The sequence below is a fragment of the Sus scrofa genome, chromosome 6 (assembly GCF_054392235.1).
Source record: "Sus scrofa isolate SSC_HxYL_T2T_F1_AM1 chromosome 6, Sscrofa_HxYL_maternal_Yorkshire_Landrace_v2.0, whole genome shotgun sequence".
NCBI classification, from domain to species: Eukaryota; Metazoa; Chordata; class Mammalia; order Artiodactyla; family Suidae; genus Sus; species Sus scrofa.
In genome coordinates, this window is record NC_139388.1 from 54,745,807 (window position 1) to 54,773,160 (window position 27,354).

Sequence of the window (27,354 nt, forward strand, 5' to 3'; positions counted from 1 at the left end):
ACTTTGCTATACAGTAGAAATTGATGGAACATTGTAAAGCAGCTGTAATAAAAAATTTTTTAAATTTAAAAAAAGATAATCCTGATCCTAAGTGGCCCACATAAGCAAATAAAGAGATTTTTTTTTTTAATATTGGGGGGAAAAGGGAGATGAATATTGGGAATAATTAGCAGACTTACCCCGTAATTTAAATTCCAGCGATGAAACCCAACCTCCTAGACACCAGTACTCACATAAAAGATCTAGCAGGCTGAAATTAAAGTAACTGAAATGGGGGCTTAAAAGTATTTCTTACAGTGTCGAGGTAAGTATTGAGAATTTCTCTGGTATTTTTGGTTTTTCCCACCCCATTAATCATTATGTCCTGCTGATTGTACTTAACATATGAAAAATATCTAACATTTTTCTACCATCAGAGCTGTAGTGGATCTTCCTTATGTCCAATCTGGATTATTGCAATAACTAAAAATATTGCACGGGTATTTTCCATTCAGCTTTTTTCTGATACCTCTCTCATCCCCACACTACATCCAATATTATCTGTATTTCTATCAGATAGAACTTTCTAAGGCACAGGGTTAGTATGACTGAATAATTAAATTTTTAATTTTATCTAGTTTTAATTAATTTAAATCTGAATTTTAAAAAACTGAAGCAATGTCAAATATTTTCCTGTTACTGACAACTTTATTGTTTTGGTAAGGGTACATTTCACTTTAGTCACTGCATTGCATAGATATAATTTTTTTATTTTACTGTGCATATTGTGTATATGTTGTGTTTAGCATCACACATAAACACATCACTGATCTAGTTGGTATCAAGAAATTGATATGTCGGAGTTTACTGATGGCTCAGTGGGTCAAGGATCTGGCATTGTCATTGCTGTGGCTCAGGTCACAGCTGTGGTATGGGTTTGATCCCTGACTCAGGAATTTCTATGTGCCATGGGTGTGGCAAAAAATAGGTATGTTTATTTGAATATTTTATGAAGACCATGAGTTACACTGATATGAAGGAAATAATAATTGGTAATTAAAATAATTATATTAGTATTCTAGGTTTAAAAATATTTACAGATTTTTTTTAACTTAACATGGAAGCATACTACTGATGCAGAATCAATGTAGATAAGTACTACGGCCAGAATAGCAACGAGTAAGAGACTAGAAGAAAATATTCTGTGAATTTCATGACAAATGGCAATTGCAATTTGCTATATCAGAACAACAACAACAAAAAGCTGTTTGAGTACATAAAAAGTATACTTAATTATTTAATAAAGTGGAAAATGTGAGATATTTTCATCAAAAATTCTAGTAAATTCAGTAAGAAATTTCATCTTGATAAGCAAATAAGAATAGATAAAATTAGTTGCCTAAAATCTGAATTAAATAGGCAATGAAAACTTTACGTAAAATTTTAAACATAATCTGAACTTATAACTTTGGCTATAAAATGGCTTTGGGTCTTGCACAAAAGAGAAATCAAATTTTAGGTGAAAAGAGAGCAAGATAAATGGTTATTTTAATTATGGAGATTTTATTATGAGAAAGAACTAAAAGTTATATTTTATAAAAAGCAAAAAATTAATTAAGCCACCTAACAACTGCCTTTAGAATATAAGATCTTTCTGGAGTTCCTGTTGTGGCTCAGCAGTAATGAATCCAAAAAATATCCCTGAGGACACAGGTTCAATCCCTGGCCTTGCTTAGTGGGTTAAGGATCCAGTGTTGCCATAAGCTGTGGTGTACATCACAGACATGACTCAGATCCCATGATGCTGTGGCTGAGGTGTAGGCTGGCAGCTGTAGCTCCAATTTGACCCCTAGCCTGGGAGCTTCCATATGCCATGGGTACAGCCCTAAAAAGCAAATATATGTATATGTATTCAATCACGATTACTTTATGGAACTTTTGAAAGAGAAAAACAATACATTTATCTTATGTTCTTTGCCAATGCTCATTGGTTGAATGATGAAAGAGTTTTACAAAGATTTACCATATTTTGAACTTTGAGACAAAAAACCTTGCCAAATATTTCATAATCAAAGCCCCCCGCATATCAACTGATTTATGTTTTCTCACCAATATCACGCTGCATTTGCAAAAACAGAATCTGAAACTTTAAGGAAAGGAAAGCCGTTTTCTCTGACCTAGATAAAAGGGTAGGAACATTTGTTGAAATTTTTAATAAGTTAATAAAAATAGTTTTACATATTTTCTAGGTAAATCAACATAGAAAATATTTTCACTGCAATCAATACCATTGCAAAAATATGCTTTCAATGAAGAAATAGGAAATCTTAGTAAAGAAATAGAAAGTATTAAAAAGTACTAAATAAAAACTCTAGAATTGAGAAACACAGTATCTCAAAATAAACATTTGATATATTAGCTTAACAGCAGAACTGAGAGGACAGAAAATAGAATCAGCGAACTTGAAGACAGAGCAATAGCAATTATCCAATCTCAAAAACTGAAAAAAAAAAAAAAGATTGAAGATAAATAACAGAGCCAGTGACCAGTAGGACAGTATCAAAAGATTTAACATATGAATGCCTGGAGTCCCAGAAGGAGAAGAGCAGAAAAAAAAAAAACATTTGAAGATATAAAGGCCACATTTTTCTGAAATTTAGTGAAAGGTATAAGTGTACAGATTTCAGAGGCTCAGCGAACCCCAGAAAGTATGAACACAAAACTTTACCTAGACACATCATATTCAAAATGAAAACTAAAGATAATGAGAAAATCTTGAAAGCACAAAGAGGGAAATGACACATTATGCACAGAGGAAAAATAATTCACATGACTTCTCATAACCTATGGAGGCCAGAAATCAGTGACATATTATCTTTTTTAAAATATATATATATATAAAATCCAGCATTCTATAGCAAGAAAAAAAATCCTTTGAGAATAGGGATTTCAGTAAAAAAACAGACCAACAAACAAAAAAAAAAAACTATGAAAATTCATCACCAGCAGATATGAACTCCAAGAAATCCTAAATAATTCTTCAAGTTGAAGGGAAGTAGTTCCAGATGGAAATTTAGATCATTGAGAAGGAGTGAAGATCATGTGAAAGGATAAATATATGAGTAATATAAAAGATAAGGGTTTTTTGGTCTTAATTTCTTTAAAAATACACAAGACTATTTAAATTTCCAAGTGGAGTGATGGTGTGGCTTTCCCTGGATGACTTCTTAATTGAAAAAAAAAAAAAGTACAGTACAGTGGAGAGAGCTGGTGGTAGTTAATACATGAATCAAGAGATAAAACCTAGCTTCACTTGTGTGCCACCTGTTCTTTTATAATATTGAGTACACAATATTATCTTTGAAGTTATCTTGTCAAAAATGTTTAATCAGAAACGTAATCAATCCTCTAGACATAAGACCCAGTTCTCAATAAATATGAAGGATACAGAAACATGTTAGGCCCATCTGGAGAAAAATTAGGACAATGCAGAATGTGCAACATTATATGAGTTACTTCTCCTGAGTCTTCAAAAAGTTTAAGTCACAAAACAGGTGGAGGATAAGTTCTTGATCAGAAGAGACTCAATAGCCATAACCATATAGAATGTATGAGCTTAGTTTGGTTTTGGCCTTTTAAAAAAGCCAGCACTTTAAACAACTAGAGAAATCTGTGAATGGACTGAATATTAGAACATTATAAGTGTATTGTTAATGTTTTTTAGGTGACAGTATCTTAGTGGTCATGTAGAAGATAATCTTTAGGAAGTCTAGGAGTTGTGTGTGTGTGTGTGTGTGTGTATATATATATAATGTACATGTATATGTATATATACACACAGTTTCATATATATGTATGTATATATGCATACATGTGTATACATACACAATGTGGTAATTATGATACATGTAAATCTTTATATATATATTTTCATATGAGAGCAGGAGAGAGGATATACTGAATCTAGGTAGAAGGCAAACAAACCTTCATTGCACCACTGTTATACCTTTTTTTTTTTTTTTTGTCTTTTTGCCATCTCTTGGGCCACTCCCACAGCATATGGAGGTTCCCAGGCTAGGGGTCTAATCGGAGCTGTAGCTGCCAGCCTACACCAGAGCCACAGCAACGCAGGATCCGAGCTGCATCTGCGACCTACACCACAGCTCACAGCTACGCCAGATCATTAACCCACTGAGCAAGGGCAGGGATCAAACCCACAACCTCATGGTTCCTAGTCGGATTCATTAACCACTGCGCCATGACGGGAACTCCTGTTATACCTTTTATGTAAACTTGCAATTTTTCAAAAACATAAAGAAAACTTTTCCAATTCAACACCTGTCTTTGGCTACCCAATTGTTAATCTCTAATTTCCATGAATTGTATGGAATGTAGATGGTACATTATCTGTATTAAAGAAATTACTGTCAGAAAATTTCTTCCAACCACTTTCTAGTTTTTCAATAGCTACACTCTCAATATGCAACAAAGGCATAGGGTTTCTTCCCATTATTAATCTTCAAGGGGATGAGCTTTGAATTTGTTTCTTGTTTAATATATGCTATGGAATTTTGTCCAGAATGAATTATCTGAAATGAAATATGGATGAGTGATGATAGAAAGATTTTTAGTATATGCTCTTAGGGTCTTTACCATAACATCATTAGGTGGTAGAAGAATGACAATGTTAAAGGATATGCCATAGCTAAAGACTTTCTGACTCTCATTACATTAAGAATTTCTCACCAATGTGGAATCTTTGATGTTGAGTAAGTTGATAGCAACGAGTAAAGGCCTTCCCGCATTCCTTACATTTGTGTGGCTTCACACCAGTATGAATTCTCTGATGTTGAGTAAGTCGATCACTACGGTTAAAGGCCTTACCACATTCTTTACATTTATAAGGTTTTTCACCAGTATGAATTCTCTTATGTTGAGAAAGACCTGAGATAGAACGAAAGGCCTTCTTACATTCCTTACATATATATGGTTTCAAACCAGTATGGATTGTCTGATGATAAATTAGTTGAGAATTAAGTCTAAAGGTTTTTCCACATTCCTTACATTCATAAGGTTTCTCCCCCGCATGAATTGACTGATGTGTTTTAAGGTCTCCAACACGACTGAAGGCTTTCCCACATTGTTTACATTCATATGGTTTCAAATCACTGTGAATGATTTGATGTTGAATAAGGTATGAATGGAGCTTAAAAGTCTTCCCACATTCTTTGCATTCATGGGGCTTCTCACCAGTATGAATTCTCTGATGTTGGGTAAGTTGAGAGCCTCTGCAGAAGGCCTTCCCACATTCCTTACAATCATAGAGTTTCTCACTACTATGAATTCTCTTGTGTTTAAGAAGGCTTGAGCCCCTACTAAAGGCCTTTCCACATTCCTTACATTCATGAGGCTTCTCACCAGTGTGACTTCTCTGATGTTCAATAAGTAGATAGCTGCGAACAAAGGCCTTTCCACATTGTTTACATTTATATGGTTTCTCACCAGAATGAATTTTCTTATGTTGATAGAGACTTGAACGATGACCAAAGGCCTTTCCACATTCCTTACAGATATAGGGTTTCACACCATGATGAATTTTCTGATGTAGACACATATGCCGGTACAATCGAAAAGTTTCCCCACATTCCTTACATTCATAGGGTTTCAAACCAATATGAATTTTCTGATGTTCAGTAAGGTGAGAATAACGTCTAAAGGCCTTTCCACACTGCTTACATTCATAGGGTTTCATACCAGTATGAATTATCTGATGCTGAATAAGCTGTGAATAAAACCGAAAGGCCTTCTCACATCCATTACATTCATAGGGTTTCAAGTCAGTGTGACTTTTTTTATGTCTAATAAAATGCTGGAGAACTACAAAGGCCTTTCCACATTCCTTACATTCATAGGGTCTCACATCAATGTGGTCTCTCAAATGTTCAGTAAGGTGTGAATATTTCTTAAAGCCTTTCCTACATTCCTTACATTCATATGACTTCTCTCTAGTATGAATCCTCTGATATAGAGGATGTGATATATGTTTTTTGAATATCATTTGACTAAAATATCCCACATTAGGTGCCTGTTTTCTCTCCAATTCAATTCTGCTCTCTGAATGACTTCTGAAAATAAACCTCATAAGGTTGAAGGTTTTGCTTCTTTTTGTTGTCTCCCAGTGGTATGAATTTACTTCATAATTGCTTTTTTCTGAAGATAATTTGTTGCTCTCAGTTGTGAAATCAAAGTCTGAAAGATAATGAGAAAACAAACAAATGCTGTTTTTCTTGGAACAGAGAAAATGTAGTAAGAATAATGATAAATTCACAAGTATATCCATTAGAAGTAACAGGGTCATAAAATTGTAAAATAAATACTGATGAAGTTTTTTAAAAGCAAGAAGGCTTCAGAAAATTATGAAAGTTCACATGAAAATGTAAGGTTTGTGAGCAGGCAAAGAAAAAAAATCAGTAGTTTTCATATTTAGTTGTGGATCAGGATTACCAAGGAAATTTACATATACTACTCTTCAGGACAGCCACTGAGACTGAGTGAATCAGAATATACGAGTAGGTCCTGGTCATCCACCTTTTTAATATTCTCTTCCAGATGACTCTCTATGTAAATTTTCTGATTTTTGTGGAAATTCATTCCATCATTTATTCATTTATGTACTTCAGAGCCAATGATTTTTCTCCCCAGATCTCAAACATGTTTGTGGACCCCAGAATCTCTAGTGGACACAGCCAATGGCCTATGGTGCCCAGGGAATGCAGCAGCCCTGGCTGAGGTGTGTCCTGGGCCACAAGGAACAGAGGGGCCTGGACTCCCAACCTCCCTCACTGTCTGCACCTGAACATACTGGGGTCACAGACAAGTCCTAACTCTGCTTTTTTTTTTTAAGTCAATGAATTTTATTACATTTATATTTGTACAACAATCATCACAACCCAATTTTATAGCATTTCCATCCCAAACCCCCAGCCCATCCCTCCTCAACGTAAAATTTCAACAGTCTGCCTTTATCTTAGAATGAAATTCAAGTGCATAACAATGAATAAGAAGACTGTCCTATTTCTACAAATTCAGTTCAACCCCTTGACCTCTTTGTTCCCTATATCCGATCACACTGCATCTTTTCAGCTACTAGAACATATCACAACTTTTTCCATTGCTGGGGCTTCACACAGATGCCCTACCTTTCAGGAATCCTCTTAGGTGGCTTCTCTAAATGACTATCTCCAGGTGTTGCAGGTTAGAAGTCAGTTCCTTAGAAAGGCTGGCTCTGCTAAGTAAATTCATATCCTTTATTTTGTATTCCAACACCTAATTCTTTGTCTTCCTGGTGCTTTTCTCTATTACATATTTACTGTCTCATTTGTTTTACTACTTATTTTCTTACTCTAAAACTCAAGTATGTATTTAAAATTTCTTTCAACCATCACTGGAAAACAAGTTTAGCACAAGGGTAGTATTAAACAATTAGCTATAGAATAAAATATTGAATTAAAAAGATAACTTGGATAAAAAAGGTAAATAGGATGAAAATCAAAGTCACTGGAGAAGGGAACTGAGTAAAAAACCATCTACTTTCTAAAAATTATGTAACAATTACCAACCATCTCTAACTTTAATCTCCCACATCTTATTATAGCAAAATATGCTTTCCTCTGTCATTTACCTTACAGATGAAAAAAAGGCTCATCTAGACCAATTCAGTCAAAAATATGAATGGAAAAATTGATGCCTGATCATTCTGTAATTGCTTGTCCCCTTAAAACTATACATGTCTTTACCACTATTGTGTAATGCATCCTGTGCATGATTGTTTCTGTTTTGAATCTCAAAGTTATGTTTTTCTACCTTCATCAGGGTAATTTTACTATTATTCATCCACCGTACAGATGCTCAATCTGTTTTGTTTCTAAGTGCATTTCCCAAATTCTCCCCTTGATTCCTTTATAGCCAAGGCCAATCATTCTTGAATTTCTCAGAAATATATCTCAGTAATTTTTCAGAAATTATATCAGATGGTATCATTTTTAAAAATTTTTTATTTTTTCTTCTTACGGCCACACATGTGGCATATGGAAGTTCCAAGCTAGAGGTCAAATCGGAATTGTAGCTGCTGGCCTATGCCACAGCCATAGCAACACGGGCCCTGAGCCGCATCTGTGACCTACACTGTAGCTCCAATTCGACCCCTAGCCTGGGAACCTCCATATGCCGTGGGTGCGGCCCTTAAAAAAAAAAAAAAAAGGCAAAAAACCCCAAGGATATTAAAAGAGCTATTATATATGTACTCTATATTTTCAAGTCTTTTTCTAGTCATCTCTTACTTTTCTTTGTTAGACTCAAAATATAAGAGGTCATGGGGAAATTTTCCCCCAAATTCTTTTATTTTCCCCTTCAGTATTTAATTTACTTTTTTTTTATTTTTGAAGTTTTACTGAAGTATAGTTGGTTTACAAGGTTGTGATAACTTCTGCTGTACAACAAAGTGATTCAGTTATACACACCCCAGATTCTTACATGTTCAAACTTTTGCACTTATACTGTAATGACAAACCATCCTGGCCTGAATCTTCCAATTTGTGGGAAGATTCCTAATGACAAATACAGTTTCTTTAGCGCTTGTGAGACTTTTCACATTTTCATTTTCCTTGAGTGGAGAATTTTGTAGAATAAAATTTTATAAGTTATTGCATTTGATTCTTCAGTTTTTGGCATAATGTTTATCAAAATAGCATCATATTTTTAAGGTTTAATGGTTTGTAATTAGGTCTCATTTTTTTTCCTTACATAGATTTTTTTTTCTTGATTTGTGTTGCCAGAGTTGCACCAATTTTATTACTTCTTTGAAATAACCAAACTTATAGTTGTGACTTGCTCTTGTATAGGTTTGGTTTTTATTTCATTAATTTCTGTTCTGTACTTTTTTATTTAATTCCTTCCATTTCCTTTAAGTCTACTATGCTCCTCTTTTCCTAACCTATCAAATGGATGATTAGCTTATTAATTTACAGCATTTCTTCTGGAAATAAAATAATCATTGGGAGAGGAAGTTTAAAATCAAAATGGATAGGCCAAGAGCCATTAAAGAATTAATGGACTGGCCCTGAGGATCTACCACCATGTTTTCACTAGAGAAACTCACTGATTCTGAGGACAGTGATAAAAAGCTGTTACCAAAACTGAAAACCAGCAGTGACCCAGCTTAATCTCTGCTATTCTGTTAGATTCATGGAGGAAAATAAATACTCTCTGGTAGAAGATACCATTATCTGGACTCTTTTCAGTTCTTTTATACACAAAGTCCAGGACACAATCACTATTACTAGAAAATTGAAGAGGCATTAATATATGACAAATAACAAGAGAAAAAAAGAAACAAAAGAAGTAGCCCCTTAGATGATACCAAAAAAAAAAAAAAAATGAAGGCATATAGGAATTCTAAAATAACTATTGATTAAAATGCTCAAGTAAACAGGAGTTCCCGGTGTGGCTTAGCGGAAACAAATCTGATTAGTATCCATGAGGATGCAGGTTTGATCCCTGGCCTCGCTCAAGGGGTTAAAGATCTGGCATTGCTGTGGCTCTGGTGTAGGCCAGTGGCTACAGCTCCGATTTGACCCCTAGCCTGGGAACCTCCATGTGCCATGGGTGAGGACCTAAAAAGACAAAAAAAAAAAAAGTTTAAGAAAATAGATGAAAAAACAGTTATAAAAAGACAGTGAATAAAAGAATGAAGAGTACAACAGATAACTGGAAGTTATAAAGACAATCAAACTGAATAAAACAATATGTGATATGAAGAACCCTTCTTTAAAAGCAGACACATCACAGAAGAATAAAAGTGAGCTGCAATACAGATCAACAGAAAATAACGCAATGTATACATCTAAGGATAACCTGACCCCCTTGCTGTACAGTGGGAAAATAAAAAAAAAAAAGAAAAGAAAATAACAGAATAGAAAATTAATACATGATAAAACTGTGAGATAGGATCAAAAGATCTAACATATGTATAACTGGAATCCCAGAAGAAAGGAGAGAATGGTCTAGTATTTAATAAAAACTGAACAAAGACCTCTGAGTAGAATCTATCAAATCACTGAAAGCCAACATTTCCACTATTATAAATGCAAAAAAATACTCAGAAACAAAATAATCTTGATTCTTTCTACCACTGTAAATATTACAAAGGCTCTTTGTAATAAAGAGAAAACCAGGACTTTATGTTATCTGTTTTCCATGTAGGTGGATCAGCAATTAAAATATGATATTTACATACATTCTGAACATACATATGAAATTTAGGGTTTGGGGTTTTTTTTTGCCAGTAGTTATGCAGTAAAAGTCCCAGAATTCAATCCTGTGGTTATTTCGAAAAGCTATAGGAGGATGGAACAAAGGGAAAATGGAAGGTAGATTAAGGGTAGGAAAGACTTAAGTGCGGAATGGAGATGCCCACTTCAGTCTCACCAAGCTCAAACTAGTCCTTGGAGAATATGGAGCAGAAATGTAGCTGGTTTCTTGGCACAGAGCATAAAATATATAGTAGAGAAAGTGGATATTCCAGATAGCAGATTCTACATCCTGTCAGGCAGATGTCCTTACCCAGTGATACCAAGTTAGTATAATTCTCCAACATCACATCTCTGTATAGATTCCTCTGATCTGAGTTTAGGCATTCCCATTCCTCCTGAGAGAAGTCTATGGCAACATCACTGAATGTCAGTGGCACCTGAAATGACAAATCCACGTATTATTTGTAAAGGTAAACAAAAAAAGTTCAAGGCAGTATATTGAGTTGCAGTAGGGGATGATATATAGAAACAAGTAGCTATAGTTAAAGATTATGACATAGTTAGATTAAAAAATTAGCATATCTGAAGTAGAATGCCTATGTGGTCTTGAAGCATCCTATGGGAGCACAGAATTTCTTTAATGATATAGAAAAGCTGAAGTATCCAAATGTATGAATGAAGGAAGTAATGACTGACCCAGTTAAGTGAAATAGTACATATAAGCACATTACCTCCTGCTAAGTATTTAAATCATAGACTTTTTTTTTTTTTTTTTTTTTTTTAGGGCTGCACCTACAGCATATGAAAATTCCCAGGCTAGGGACGGAGTCAGAGCTGCAGCTGCCAGCCAACATCACAGCCAGAGCAATGCCAGGTCCAAACTGTGTCTGCAATCTATACCACAGCTCATGGCAATGCCAGATCCTTAACCCACTAAGCAAGGCCAGGTATCAAACCTGCATTTTCATGTATACTAGTCAGGTTCATTACTGCTACAACAGGAACCCCTAAATCACAGACCGTTAATAAATGTAAGTCCTTACATCTTTTCACTTTGAGGAATTGATTTCTTCCTGAAAAATGAATTATAAAATCTCTTCCAGCCAAAATGAAATAATAGGGCTTAGATATACCTTCATAATGATGAAAAATAACTAAAAGCCTGGACAAAATTTTATGAAACATGGTTTGTTTTCATATTTGGCTGCACCCTGGCACATGGAGTTCCCGGGCCAGAGATCAGATCTAAGCCACATTTGTCACCTATGCGGCAACAGCCAGAGCCTTTAACCCACGGTGTCGGGCTGGGGATCGAACCTGCGTCTGGTGCTGCAGAGACACCACCCATCCTGTGGCGCTGCATCAGGAACGCCTAAAATATGATTTTCAAGACAGAAAACACTGGGCAGTGGAAAACTGTGATCCCTGAGGCAAGTAACAACTGAAGTGATCTTTGTAATCGCCCTAGATTACCTCCAAAAGTAAACTTCCTAATAAACTAAAAACTGACCATTTTAAATGTTGATGAGGATGAGGGAAAAAATGGAACACTCATACAGTGCTGGTGGTAATGTAAAATGATACAATCGCTTTAAAAATAGTTCACTGGTTTGTTAAAAAGTTAAGCATCCATATGGCCCAGCCATTCTCCCCCTAGTGCTTCCCCAAGAGAAATGAAAATATGTTCACACAAAGATTTGAACATGAAGGTTCATGGCAGCTTTATTTGTAAATTCCAAAAGTGGAAGGAACCCAAATGCCCATCAACAGAGGAAGAGATAAACACATTGCAGTATATCCTGAGAGCAGAATACCAGTCAGCCATAAAATAGAATGCATGGCATAGGTGAATCTCAAAATAAATACACTGAATGAAATAAGACAGACCAAAAAAGAGTATATAATGTATGGTTCCATTTACGTAAATTATGGGAAGGGAGAATCAAATATAAAGAGGAACGAGAAAGATTTTGGAGTGATAGATATGTTCATTATCTTTTTTTTTTTTTTTTTTTTTTTGCCACACCTACGACATAAGGAAGTTCCCAGGCCAAGGATCAGACCCACACCACAGCGGTGGCCTGAGCCACAGCAGTGGCAATGCCTGATCTTAATCTGCAGAGCCACCAGGGAACACCAGTATGTTCATTTTGTTGACTGTGGTGATGGTTTCACATGTCAGAACCTATCAAATTCTATACTTCAAATATGAGTAATTTATTGCCAGTTATATTTCAATACAGCTGCTTTGAAAAGACAAAATATATACATTTAATGATATGTCAAATATACCTCAAAAAAGCTTATGAAGTTTCTTAGAGTTTGTATAAAATTAATTTTATCACTATTCTCATTGTGGCTCAGCAGATTAAGGACCTAACATAGGGTCAGTAGGGAGGCGGCTCAGGTCCAGTGTTGCTGTGGCTGTGGTGTAGGCCAGCAGCTGCAGCTCCAGTTCAACCCCTGAGCCTGGAAACTTTCATATGCCATGGGTGAGGCCAAAAAGAAAAATTTTACTTTTTTTTTTTATCTTTTTGCCTTTTCTAGGGCTGCTCCCATGGCATATGGAGGTTCCCAGGCGAGGGGTCCAATCGGAGCTATAGCCGCTGGCCTATACCACAGCCACAGCAACGCAGGATCCTTAACCCACTGAGCAAGGCCAGGGATCGAACCCGTAACCTCATGGTTCCCAGTCGCATTCGTTACCACTGAGCCACGAAGGGAACTCCAAGAAAATAATTTTATTGAGACAAGTTTATTACATGTCAGATTATATCATAAGTATTTCCTTTATTCTGACAAATTTGTTTTCATTTAGTCCCTAGGGCCATTAGACATCAGGTTTAATCTTTCCCAAAGTATTAAAATACTACTTATAATAACACAAATATGTAGAGTATTATACTATTATAGTATTTAGGCTGGACACAAATCCTAACTTCTTCCCCACGGTTCAGTATTAACCGGAGGTGGTTCTAAATGACCTTCTTTTCTACAGTCTCTTACTGAACTTCTGGTTCTTGAGTTAGAACACACTCATGTAAGATGATCCAAAACAACAATGAATCACTCAAGACCAGAAATTCACTTCCACTACAAAATGGACCTCAGAAACCTATTCATTTCTCAGTGATTCCTTAGCTGGAAACCCCCCTCTCTCTAGACAGGTATCAATCCCATTTCAGCCCAAACTTAAAAGCTTTTCTTTCACTTAGTATGAGAATCTCTACTTCCATCCATGTTGCTGCAGATGGCATTATTTTGTTCTTTTTTATGGCTTAGTAGTATTCCATTGTGTATATGTACCATTTCTTCTTAATCCATTCATCTGTCTGTGGACATTTAGGTTGTTTCTGTGTCTTGGCTATTGTAAGTGATGCTGCAATGAACATAGGGGTGCATGTATCTTTTTGAATGAAAGTTTTGTCTGGATATATGTCCAGGAGTGGGATTGTTGGATCATATGGTAGTTCTATATTTAGTTTTCTTAGGTACCTCCATATTGTTTTCCATAGTGGTTATATATTTGTGTTGTATCTTTTTTTTGTCTTTTTTAGGGCCACACACATGGCATATGGGGTTCCAGGCTAGGGGTCAAATTGAGCTACAGCTGCAGGCCTACACCACAGCCACAGCAATGTGGGATCTGAGCTGCATCTGCAACCTACACCACAGCTCAAGGCAATGCCAGATCCTTAATCCACTGAGCGAGGCCAGGGATTGAACTTGCATCCTCATGGATGATGTCGGGTTTGTTAACCGCTGAGCCACGACAGGAACTCCTGTGTTGTATTTTAGATTCCACATATAAGTGATATCATATGGTATTTGTCTTTCTCTTTCTGCCTGACTTCACTTAGCATGATAATTTCTAGGTCCATCCATGTTGCTGCAAGTGGCATTATTTTGTTCTGTTTTATGGCTGAGTAGTATTCCATTGCATGTATATACCACATCTTCTTTATCCATTCATTTGTTGGATAAAAGCTTTTTAAAGCTGAAGTCTCATGCCACTAAGACCATTTATCACCAAATTCTCCCTTATCTACCTGGAAAACTGAAGAAAGTTCTCTTTTCTTGGGTCAAATAGGACCACCATTTCTATATAATGAAACTAAAAACCTAACAAGGGAAGCTCAAATACTTCCTTCATGGAACTTCACCCATTCACTGCTCCAACACTGCCCTCAAGAGAAGACTGAATAAGTAATTTAACAAAAAAGTGAAAAATCAGTTCAAAAATAGGGAGCAAATATGGAGTTCCCATACTGGCTCAGTGGAAACAAACCCAGCTAGTATCCATAAGGATTTGGGTTCAATTCCTGGTCTTGCTCAGTGGGTTAAGGATTTGGCATTGCCACAAGCTGTAGTGTAGGTCGCAGATGCAGCTTGGATCTGGCGTTGCTGTGGCTGTGGTGTAGGCCAGCAGCTACAGCTCCAATTTGACCCCTAGTCTGGGAACTTCCATATGCTGCAGGTGCAGCCCTAAAAAGACACACACACACACACACACACACACACACACACACACACGAAAGGAGCAACTAGGGAGGGCACCAACCTCTAAAAGGGGATAAACTGACATAGGTTCAGAGTTACAGCTTTCCTAGGAAGGAGGGTTCAGGATAAAGAATGAAAATATAACCTGAATTAAAAATCATAATATTTCAGGATAAAGGAAAAGACATCCACTTACCTGGGCCATGGCTTTAGAACTGCTAATCCTTCTAAGAAGTTGAGTCCAGAGAAGCCAGAGCTGAGGGAGGAAAAAGAATCCTTGAGACCAAGTGTAGCTCAGAACTCCAAAAATTCTTGAAGGTAAGAGAGGCTTTCTTTTTTCTTTTCTTGTCTTTTTTTTTTTTTTTTCTTTTTTCTTTTTTTGGCCACACCTGTGGCATGCAGAAGTTCCCAGGCCTGGGATCAAGTCTGCACTACAGTAGTAACCAGAGCCATAGCAGTGACAATGCCAAGTCCTTAACCTGCTGCCCCACGAGGGAACTCCAGCCTTTCTTTTCTCTTATTTATTCCTGCTTCCTGCCATCCTTGCCCACCCTCTGCCCTTTCAAACACACAAACACATGCCAGGAGATATGAGACGGAATCCAGGCAAATCCATGCAAGCTACACAGTGTGGATACAGAACAGAGGCTCTCTTACAAACAAAGCAGGATACAGACAGGCCCCTCTGGCCTACCTCTCCTTCTGACTGGGCCAGATGTACCCAGCCTGGGCTGTCGTCCTGAGTAGATCCCAATCCTGCCCTACCTTCCAAGGTTGAGACCAGGCCATGCAACACAAACCTCAACAACCTTCACGGCCTTAAGGTGAACCTGGGTTCTGCTAGATAAAAGGCAGACAACAGTAGAGACCAACCTAGAGATCTCGACCACCGTAAAACTGCCTGCCCGTGGGAAGCCTGAACTTGACTCCCAAGATCCTCTGGGCTGACCAACCTGGGCTTCCCTATCAGGATCCATTTTTGCTTGTTGGCACGAATCACTGCTTCTTACCCCTCTCCTGGGCTTCCCACCCATCCAGTATCCACAAGAGAGGAGTGAATTCATGCTCACTGAGGCTATAAAGCAACACATAGATTTTTGCAAACTTCTATGGGATAGGTGCCTTATACACACTAACATTTAATCCTGAAATCTACTTATTAACTCAGTTCAACAGATGAGGAAATAGAAGCTTAAAAAAGTAAAGATATTTTTCTGTGTCACAAACAATAAGTAAGAGTGATGTGTTTTGAAAAACGTTTTTATTATGATAAAGTCAACTTTTTTTTTTTTTTTTGTCTTTTGTCTTTTGAGGGCTGCACTCGTGGCATATGGAGGTTCCCAGGCTAGGGTCCAATCAGAGCTACAGCTGCTGGCCTACACCACAGCCACAGCAATGCCAGATCCGAGCCGTGTGTGCAACCTACACCACAGCTCACGGCAGTGCCAGATCCTTAACCCACTGAGTGAGGCCAGGGATCAAACCCATGACCTCATGCTTCCTAGTCGGATTTGTTTCCACTGCACCACGATGGGAACTCCAACTTTTTTTTGAACTGTTGTCTCTGACCCCCCCAGTTTTGCTCTATTGTGTGAAACCTGAGTATAAGTAATTAAGACATCAACATGGATGCAGCTAGAGATTCTCATACTAAGTGAAGTAAGTCAGAAAGAGAAAGACAAATACCATACGACATCACTTATATGTGGAACTAAAATATGACACAAATGAACCCATCTACAAAACAGAAGCTGACTCACAGACACAGAGAACAGAATTGTGGTTGCCAGGGGGCAGGAGGGAGGGAGTGGGATGGACTTGGAGTCTGGGGTTAGTAGATGCCAACTATTACATTTAGAATGGATAAGCAATGAGGTCCTGCTCTATAGCACAGGGAACTATATACAGTCTCTTGGGGTAGAACATGATGGAAGATAATACGAGGAAGAGTGTGTGTGTATATAGATGTATGACTGGCTCACCTTGTACAGCAGAAATTGGCACAACACTGTAAATCAACTATACTTAAATTTTTTTAAAAAGAAAATATTAAAAAAAGACATCATCTGTCACAAGATTTACTAAAGAAATGTTTTAAAGCAATAAAGACTTATCATCAAACTATTGCATTTGGAATGGGTAAGCAATGAGATCCTGCTGTATAGCACAGGGAACTATATCTAGTCACTTGTGATGCAGCAGGATGGAGGATAATGTGAGAAGAAGAATATGTGTGTGTGTGTGTGTGTGTGTGTGTGTGTGAGACTGGGTCACTTTGCTGTACAGTACAAAACTGACAGAACTGTAAACCAACTACAATGGAAAAAATAAAAATCATTAAATAAAGAAGAAAAAAGATGTATCATTTTTATAGCTATACAGCTGTTAGGGTTTTTTTTCTTTCTGCACCCATAGCATGCATAAGTTCCTGCCCTGGGGACTGAATCCCCATCACATCAGTGACAACGCCGGATCCTTAACCCGCTGAGCCGCAAGGGAACTCCAGCTGCCAGATTTCAAAATGTTGATGCACCACGTATGGGTAAGGGAGAAGCACATTCCCATGCTGTCCTATAGACCTGTGAAAACTGCATGCAACGGAGACATTTGCATAAGAGGAAAAATTAAGCATAAGAAGATTTTAATGATGAAAGGCTATTTCTGAGACTCCATTCAAAGGAAATTAACTATAAAACGTGCCTACAGGTGTGTAAAGGAATGTGATGACAGACACTCAATATAATAGGAAATAAAGTAGATGCTAAAAATGATTGTGCAGATTACTGGTTCCAAACAGGGGGTGATTGTGCCCCGGAGGGCACGCCCGGTAATATCTGGAGACATGTCTGGGTGTCAGAGTGTGTGCAGGGGTACGCCTGTATCTAGTGGGAAGAGATGGGGAGGGGCGCTGACCATCCTGCAGTGCACAGGAAAGCCCCCCACAAAGAATTACCAAGACAAAAAGTGCCGCAGCCCCAAGGTTGAGAAGCCCTGATATGGACTTGCCAAAGGACAATAACATAATCCAGAGTCTCTATAATATATTATCCGCACTGCCAGTATACGATTAAACCTGACAAGGCTTTCTCTGTTGCATAAACCTGACAAGGACACTACAAAAAAGGAAAATTAGAGCATAACTCTCTCATGAACCCAGAGTCAAGCATATTAAAATATCAGCAAGGAGAGACCAGTGGCATCAATGACCACGAGAGTTATTCTAGAAATGCGAAGGCCACTTAATTTTCAAAAGGCCATCAATGTTATCGTCCAACTTTAAACATAAAGGAGAAAACCATTCAATCATTATATTAGATAGAGAACAACCATTTGATAATATTCAACATCAGTTTGTGATAAAAATTCACGGCAACCTAGGAAAGCTTCTTTATGGGAGTTCCTGTTGTGGCTGAGCAGTGACGACCTGCACTAGATCCATGAGAACTCGAGTCCGGTCCCTGGCCTCGCTCAGTGGGTTAAGGATTCAGTGTTGCCATGAGCTGTGGTGCAGCTCACAGATGCTGCTCGGATCTGGCTTGCTGTGGCTGTGGTGAAGGTGGGCAACTGTAGCCCCAATTTGACCCCTAGCCTGGGAACTTCCATAGGCTGTGGGTGTGGCCCTAAAAAGACACCCCCCCCCCAAAAAAAGAAGGAAACTTCTTTAATCTGGTGAAAGAGATTTACAGAATAAAACTGAGAGGTGAAGTATGGACCACATCCTTCTGAGGTCAGGAACAGGCAGGTGTCTACGTTTACCACTTCCAATCAACTTTATGCTAGAAGACCTGTCCAATATCATAAGAGAAAAAAGCGAAATGAAAGCTATGAAGATTGGAAAGAGAGAGGTAAAGCCTGATTTTGTACATAGAAAAAAATTCAGTTCTACAAGCTATGAGAATTAGTATATGAATTTATTAACAAGTTTGTTGAATAAAAGGTCACAGTATAAAACAAATAATTATATGAAAGCAAAGCTATTGAAAAAGGAAGTTTTAAAAATCTCAACAGGGAGTTCCCTTGTGGCTCAGCCAGTTAAGGATCCTGCATTGTCATTGCAGTGGCTCTGGTCGCTGCTGTGGCCTAGGAACTTCTACATGCTGCAGGTACAGACAAAATAAAAAAAAAAAAAAAAAAGAGGGTGTTCTCGTCGTGGCTCAGTGGTTAACGAATCCGACTAGGAAGCATGAGGTTTTGGGTTCGATCCCTGGCCTTGCTCGGTGAGTTAAGGATCCGGCGTTGCCATGAGCTGTAGTGTAGGTTGTAGATGCGGCTTGGATCTGGAGTTGCTGTGGCTGTGGTGTAGGCCGATGGCTACAGCTCCGAGTTGACCTCTAGCCTGGGAACCTCCATATGCCATGGGTACAGCCCTAAAAGGACAAAAAACAAAAGACAAAAAACAAAACAAAACAAAAAAGAATCCCAATGGCTTATAAAAAACATAAAAAATATAAAACACTATGGAATAAATCTAACAAAAGAGGTGCAAGACTTTTAGACCAAAAACAGTAAAACAATGAAAAACTATTTAAGAAGAATTCAGTGCATGGGAACATATTTCATGTTCATGAATTAGAAGAGTCAGTTTTAAGATTACCAATTCTCTCTAAATTGACCTGCTGATTCTGTGCATCTCCAAACAATATCAGCAGCTTTTAAGAGAATTAACAAACTCATTCAAAAATTATATGCCCAGGAAGAGCCAGGGCAATCTTGAAGGAAGAAGGTGTTGAATGCATATCACCAGATATCGAGACATAATAATAAAGCTACTGTAATTAAAACAGTGGGACTGACACAAGACTGACAAACAGACCAACAAAACAGAGAGCCCAGAAAGAGATCTGTACATATAGTCACTTTTTTTTTTTGTTACAATAAAAATGTGACTGCAGCTTAGAGCAGAAAGAATAGTCTTTTCAACAAAGGGTGCCTTGGCTAGCTGTGTGGAAAAAAAAAAGTTTTGACCCTGATCCACCAATACAGATATACATTCAAGATGGATCATAGCCTAAATGTGAAAACTAAAACCATACAGGTGCTAGAAGAAGAAACAGGAAAATATCTTCATGATATTGGGGTAAGCAAAACTTTCCTTTTTTTTTGGTTTAATTTTTATTTCCATTTACTTTAGACTGAGAGAAAAGTTGTAAGAGTAGTACAGCGAGTTCTGTATATCTCTCAGCCTATTGTGAACACCTTGGCAATGATCAAAAACAGGAAATTAACATGGGTACAGTACTACAAACACCATATCCTGTGGAAATAGCACCAGTTCAGCCCATTAAAGTGGATCCAGGATCCTATACCTGACCCCACATGCATTGGGCTGTTATTTCTTAGTCTCTTCCAATTTCCACAGTCTTTCTTATGGTAACAGTTTTCAATTGCTGCCATAACAAATTACCACAAAATTTAGCTTAAAACACACATTTGTTATCTTACAGTTTCTGTGGACCCGGAGGCCAGACACAGTTTCACTGGGTGCTCTCCTCAGGCTGGTCTCGTAAGTTGCCAACAACATTCAGAGGCTCAGCCAGGGAAGAATCCACTTCCAGGTTCATTCAGATTGTTGGCAGAATTCATTTCCTTGCGGCTACATGACTGAGGGCCCCAGCTTTTTGCTGACTGTCAGCTGGAGGGTGCCTTTAGATCCCAGAGGCTGCCGGCAGTTTCTTGCAATATGGGCTTCTCCAATATTGCTGCTTACTTCCTGAAGCCCTCAAGGAGAGTCTCCAGGTGGCCATGATGAAGTCTTAAATGACATCATGTAAGCCCAGTGGTGATGTCCCATTATTTTTGCCATATCAAGTAACCTAATCACAGCGGTGACATCTCCTCACCTTTACTGTCCTCTATTGGTTAGGAGCAAATGACAGGTCCTGCCTGCCCGCCAAGGGAAAGGACCATACAATGGCATAGACACAAGCAGGCAGGAGTCAGGGGAGGTCACCCCACAGTCTGTCCACCACACCTATCTTCATGACCGCCCCACTTTGGAAGAGTACTAGTCATTTATATTGTGCAACATCCCTCCGCTCAGTTTGTCTGATGTTTTCACAACTGGAAAGAGGCTCTGCAGTACCGCAGTGATGCGACGTCCTCACTGCATCACAGGGAAGGGCTCACGATGTCCGTGCTCTCTCACTGATCACGTTAACCTCGTCACTTGCTGCCGCCGCTTTCCGATGGGTTTCCCTGCGAGAAAGATACTGCCTTTCCCTCTGTAGTTAATAAGAATGGTGGGTGGTGGGAAATACTTTGACACTTGGCAAATCCTTTTTCTCTTCAAACTTTCACCCTCTGATTTTAGCATCTATCAGTGGATCTTGTCTGAAGCAACTATTACTGTGGTGTTTGCCCAATGGCCATTTTCTGTGTCCCTCTTCTATATTTAACAACTGGACTTTTACTGTAAGGAAGTTCTGTCCCTTCTTCCCCAGGAAAAGATGTTTTAAACGGAACAAAAATACAATAACCATAAAAGAAAAAGATTGGTAAATGAGCTCTGTTGAAGTTAAGGTCGTCTCTTCATTATAAGATACCGTTAAGAAAGTGAATGAGAAGCTACAGGCTAATAAAAGATACTCCCTTTGTCTGTCTCTCTCTCCTCTCTCTCTCTCTCTCTCTCTCTCACACACACACACACACAAAGAACACAAAGAACTTTTCAAAATACACCTAAAATTCCTACAAATCAAGAGGAAAAAGCCAGGCTAAAAAATGGACAAAAGATCTGAATAGACACTTCATAAGAGAATGTCAAAATGGACAGTATTATATGAAAAGATGCTCACACCATTATGTACCAGAAAAATGCAAATTAAAATCACAATGAGAAACTCCCACACATGCATCAGAATGGCTAAATCTAAGATGACTGACAAGATTAAGTGTTGGCCAGTTCAAGAAGTAACTAGACCTTGCGTACATTGCAGAGTGTAAATTAGGTTAACCACTTCCACCCCCGAGTATATTCCCAGGAAAAACAAGAACAGGTATCCACAGAAAGACGTGTACAAGAATTTTCATAGATGGTTTATTCATAACAGTCAAATACTGGAAACAACTCATTACAAGAAGCCATCAACAAACTGTGGATTGTGGTAAGGTGATGCAATGGAATACTACCCAACATTTGGGTGGGGGGACCTACTGATTGACAAAAAAAACCCATGAATGAATCTCAAAAGTACAATTTTGGACAAAAAGGGTAGCAGATACAAAAGATTCCATTTATGTGAAGTTCAAGAACAGGCGAATCTCATCTTGAGGGACAGAAGTCAGAATAATGCTGACTTCTTGGAGGGGAGGGTGGTTCTAACTGGGAGAGGACACAAGCACATCTTCCGGGGGCTGAGGGGGGGGATAGAAATGCTCTGTGTCTTGGTCTGGGTGGTGTTTTCAAATGTAAAGATTCATTAGACTAGGAGTTCCCATGGTGGTGCAGCAGAAACAAATCTGACTGGTATCCATGAGGGTGCAGGTTTGATCCCTGGCCTTGTTCAGTGGGTTAAGGATCTGGCATTGCTGTGAGCTGTGGTGTAGGGTGTAGATGCGGTTCAGATCTGGTATTACTGTGGCTGTGGTGTAGGCCCACAGCTGTAGGTCTGATTCAACCCCTAGCCTGGGAAACTCCATATGCTTCGGGTGCAGCCCTGAAGAGACAAAAACAACGAAAAGATTCATTACACCATATACACAGCTAAGATATATGTATTTCATTATATATGTAATATAAGTTCCAACCAAAAAATGATAGAGACCTTTATTTGATGATGAGTAAAAGCATTATATTTCAAAATGTTCTCCTGGTATAGCAAGTAAAACATGTATAAATATATGCATGTGCACGGAGGGAATGGATAAAAAAATCTATAGTAAAATGATTACATAATTGTCTCTTCATTTTGAGCTTTTCTATATTTTCTGAATTTTTTTCTTTTTTAAAATGTATTTATTTTTGGCTGCACCTACGGCACATGGAATTTCCCAGGCTAGGGATCAAACCTGTGCCATGGTGCCAATGGCAGCACCAAATCCTTAAGCTGCTGTGCCACCAGGGAACTTCCAATTTTCTGAATTATTGTATGAGAATGTATTACTTTAATGACAAAAATTATACTAGACTCATCACTCTCTTTGAGATTGAGGGTGAAAAAAAAGAGATCTGAATATGGTGATATTTGGGGTATGATGAGATTTTTTTTTCCTCCAAGGGCTTAAGGTCTTTGAGTTGACCATCTCAAATTGGAACGTCAAGGTTCTGTGTCCTTTTTTTTTGGCTTTTTTGTAGGGTCACAGCTGTGGCATATGGAAGTTCCCAGGCTAGGGATCCAATCAGAGCTACAGCTGCCATCCTATGCCACAGCCACAGCAACGTGGGATCCAAGCTGTGTCTGCGACCTATACCACAGCTCATGGCAACACCGGATCCTTAACCCATTGAGCGAGGCCAGGGACTGAGATACTAGTCGGCTTCATTACTGCTAAGCTACGACAGGAACTCCCGCTTCTGTGATTTTTGAGTATTACATCCCTATATAAGTTCCTCTGAGAGAGCATGGTTGTCAATACTGAACCAGTAAAGGGCTGTTGCCATATTCCCAAACAGCACTACCCCTGAAATTACAAGAACCTGAGTTCCCATATGGCCCTGAGAAATTGAAAGAAGTGAAGTGGATCAAGACATGGCAGTGGAAAAGCATGGAGAGCAGGCATGTTCAGCATTCTGAGCTCAGTAATTAGTTAAATGTGTAACAGAACATCCATGTGATGGAAGATTTTTTTGAACCATTTTTTAAAAGCGGAAGTATAGTTAATTTACAGTGTCACCTTAGCTTCAAGTGTATAGCAAAGTGATTCATTTGTACGTGTATTCTTTTTCAGATACCATTCCATTACAGGTTATTACAAGACACTGATATACATCCCTGGGCTATACAGTAGGTTCTTGTTATTTACCTGTTTTATACATAGTAGTGTGTATCTGTTAATCCCAAACTCTTCATTTTACTCCCCTCTTTCCCCTACGGTAACCATAAGTTTGTTTTCTATGTGAGTCTGTTGCTGTTTTGTATATAAGCTCATTTATCATGTGATGAAATACTAAGCAGCCATTAAATGCTAAGTTTGAGAAACTGTTAAGGGAATGAAAATATTCAAAATATTGTGTCAGTTAAAAAAATAAGTTGGAGTTCCCGTGGTGGCTCAGTGGTTAATGAATCCAACCAGGAACCAGGAGGTTGCGGGTTCGATCCCTGGCCTTGCTCAGTGGGTTAAGGATCTGGTGTTGCCATGAGCTGTGGTGTAGTTTGCAGACGTGGCTCGGATACCGCGTTGCTGTAGCTCTGGCATAGGCTGGTGGCTACAGCTCCCATTCAACCCCTAGCCTGGGAACCTCCATATGCCACAGGAGCAGCCCCCAAAATGGCAAAAAGACAAAAAAAAAATAGGTTACAGGGAGTTCCTGTTGTGGTGCAGTGGGTTTAGAATCTGACTGCAGTAGCCTAGGTGTGGGTTTGATCCCCGGCCTGGATCAGTGGGTTAAAGGATCCAGTACCGCCACAGCTGTGGTGTAGAGGTCACAGCTGCAGCTTGGATTCAATCCCTGGCCTGTGAATCTGTTTCTGTTTTGTAATAAAGTTCATTTGTATCATTTAAAATTAGATTCCATATATAAGTGGTATCACATGATATTTATCTTTCCTTGTCTGACTTATTTCACTTAGTATGATATCTCTAGGTCCATCCGTGTTGCTGCAAATGGCACTGTTTCATTCTTTTTTTATGGCTGAGTAACATGCCATTGTAGGAGTTTCCGTCATGGCTCAGCAGTCATGAACCCAACTAGTATCCAAGAGGACGTGGGTAGGATCCCTAGCCTCACTTAGTGGGTTAAGGATACAGTGTTGCTGTGAGCTGTGGTGTAGGTCAAAGATGTGGCTTGGATCCTGCATTGCTGTGGCTATGGTGTAGGCCAGCAGCTACAGCTCCAATTAGACCCCTAGCTTGGAATGTCCATATGCCGTGGGTACAGCCCTAAAAAAACAACAAAAAAAATGCCATTGTATATATATACCACATATTTTTCTATCCATTCCTCTTCTGATGGACAATTAGGTAGCAAACTGTTTTTGAACAAGGCCAGCAGGTGATGCACCTGCCATTTGAGAACCAACGTGGTCCTTTTAAAAATAGCTGCTGTGGGGTTTTTTGGTTTTGTTTTTATTTCTCTTCTAGCCACACTCACAATACATGGAAGTTCCCAGGCCAGGGATCCAATACCAGATCCTTCAACCCACTGCACCAGCCATGGATTGAACCCACACCTCCATAGTGACCTGAGCCGCTGCAGTCAGGTTCTTGCCACTGTGCCACAGCAGGAACTCCAACAGTTGCTGTGTTTTTACTGAAAGGTTTGATTTCATTTTGATCAGTGCCCAGTACCTGAACCAACCCTAATTTGTTTGCCTATAGAAATGTGTGTCTGTGTAAACTAGAGACTTTGATGCTCTGTGTGTATTAATGGGAGTCTCAAGGCTGCTTCCTAGTATATGTTCCCAATCGATAGGTTTATTTTGCTTCTTCTTCTTCTTCTTTTTTTTTTTTTTTTTTTTTTTTTTTTTTTTTTTGTCTTTTTGCCTTTTCTAGGGCCGCTCCTGTGGCATATGGAGGTTCCCAGGCTAGGGGTTTAATCGGAGCTGTAGCCGCCGCCTACACCACAGCCGCAGCAACATGGGATCCAAGCCACATCTGCAACCTACACCACAGCTCACGGCATCGCCAGATCCTTAACCCACTGAGCAAGGCCAGGGATCAAACCTGCAACCTCATGGTTCCTAGTTGGATTCATTAAGCACTGCACCACAATGGGAACTCCAGGTTTATTTTGCTTCTGAATCTGTCCTTCTAGCCACAATGTCCTGCAAACAGCTGTTGAGACATTTTGTCACATTTAATGTTATTATGCATTTACCATCATTAGAATAAAACCTCTAAGGTGTAAAATCCATTTTCCTTCACAGGGTTCTCATAATTTGATCATATTGAGGCATCACTGCTCTAGACAGAATAATATCTCTTCTCTCAATTCCCAAGGCAGCTCACCTCAATTTCCCGAGTGGAATTTGAGATCCTCTATCTTGCTTATTCCTGTTTTTTTCATGTCTTTACTGGATAACAAGTCATTTGAAGATAGCAACTACACCTTTTCATCATTATATGCCAATGAGTACAAGTATAAATGTCTGGTATTTGACTCAAATTTCAAACTAGTAAGTTCATCCTTAGCTTAGGACTGTAAAAGGACATAAAGACCTATGCATAATGATGTTCATTAAAGACTAGTTTAGTACATTAGTTTTTAGCCAACAATAGAAACATAATAGCTAATCGTAGAACATGGGTTAAATTAATTATGGAGAGAAGGGCTTGGGGACCCTGATAAGGGTGATTCATCTGCATGGCCCTGCAATTTATAGATATGTCACTATTAGGCAGGACATTTCAGCAGAAGGAAAAGATGGATTCATGCCTTTAAAATTAAAGTGTGTTTTATGAATAATGAGGAAACAACTCACCTGAACTTAAACTTTTAGATGTGTAACAAAAATTCTTTCCTCTCTCAGGATCCTTTTTTAAATTTAAGAGACCAGCAGCACTGGGAAAAAAGAAGGCAATCATGAGCCATCAGGATTTTCTTGGACTGCATATTCATTTACAAAACACCCTCCCTCCATGACCAGACCCTCTCACCCAGGCCATCACACACAACCAGATGGGAGTAGAAAGGGGAGTGGAACAGTGTTGACTTTCCCCAGTATAAGAGAGGCCAGGGTCATTGATGTCTAGTTCACAGTAGGTTCCTAGGGCCAGAAATGCTGTGGTTGTGAAACATACAGCCGGACCCCTTGGAACTTTCAAGGGGGGTCCTTCCAAGGAGGGAATCCTACTCCTGGGACCTCATCATCAAGTCTTCCCAAAGGCCTGTCTTGGGGCTTCAACCAACTTCAGGAAATCTCATCTCATGATCGAATCTGTGTCTTCTCGCTGGGATCCTCCATTATTTCATTCTAAACCTCAGCATCTGGCTTTCACCCTTTACCGGGTTCAGACCCCAAGTGGCTGTGAGGCGAGAGGGCTGAGGAATCTGCCGAGCTAGAGCCTGGAGTTCCAGTGACAGCCCTCACGGCCACACAAACTTCGCTCATCCATATGCCATGCAGTTAAATAACAACCTCCCAGTTAAATAATGACGGGCACATCGTCAAGAAGACACGTCTACACACACCCACACACTCTCCGCAGGCATAAAAATCTCTGCTGCTCAGGCAGACAAGGGCCCGAGGCTCGAGGCCCGACACGCCCTGTCCGCTCCCAAAGCATCCTCGCCTTGAGCACCTGTCCCCCCAACCGCGGGTTCCTGTCAGCTGCAGTCGGGGATTGTGGAAGCCTTCGCCGATTTTTATCTATGGATATGATCTACTTACCACGTAGGTACCACAGCTGCTCGGCCACCGGAAGAGGACCCGGGGACCGAGGTTGCTGTCAGCCCGGTGCCTTCTGG

General features: G+C 39.0%; 1 protein-coding gene across 1 annotated transcript; it reads right to left on the reverse strand.

Moving 5' to 3' along the window:
- Window positions 1–3,345: 3,345 nt before the first annotated feature.
- ZNF404 (zinc finger protein 404) lies at window positions 3,346–27,325 on the reverse strand. Its single transcript, XM_005655939.4, has 5 exons — window positions 27,278–27,325; window positions 26,369–26,448; window positions 14,986–15,045; window positions 10,600–10,726; window positions 3,346–6,228 (listed from the first exon to the last, which is right to left on the reverse strand). Exons 3-5 carry the CDS (start codon window positions 14,992–14,994, stop codon window positions 4,706–4,708), a joined length of 1,659 nt encoding a protein of 552 aa, XP_005655996.2. The 5' UTR covers window positions 14,995–15,045; window positions 26,369–26,448; window positions 27,278–27,325; the 3' UTR covers window positions 3,346–4,705.
- Between the last annotated feature and the right edge of the window lie 29 nt (window positions 27,326–27,354).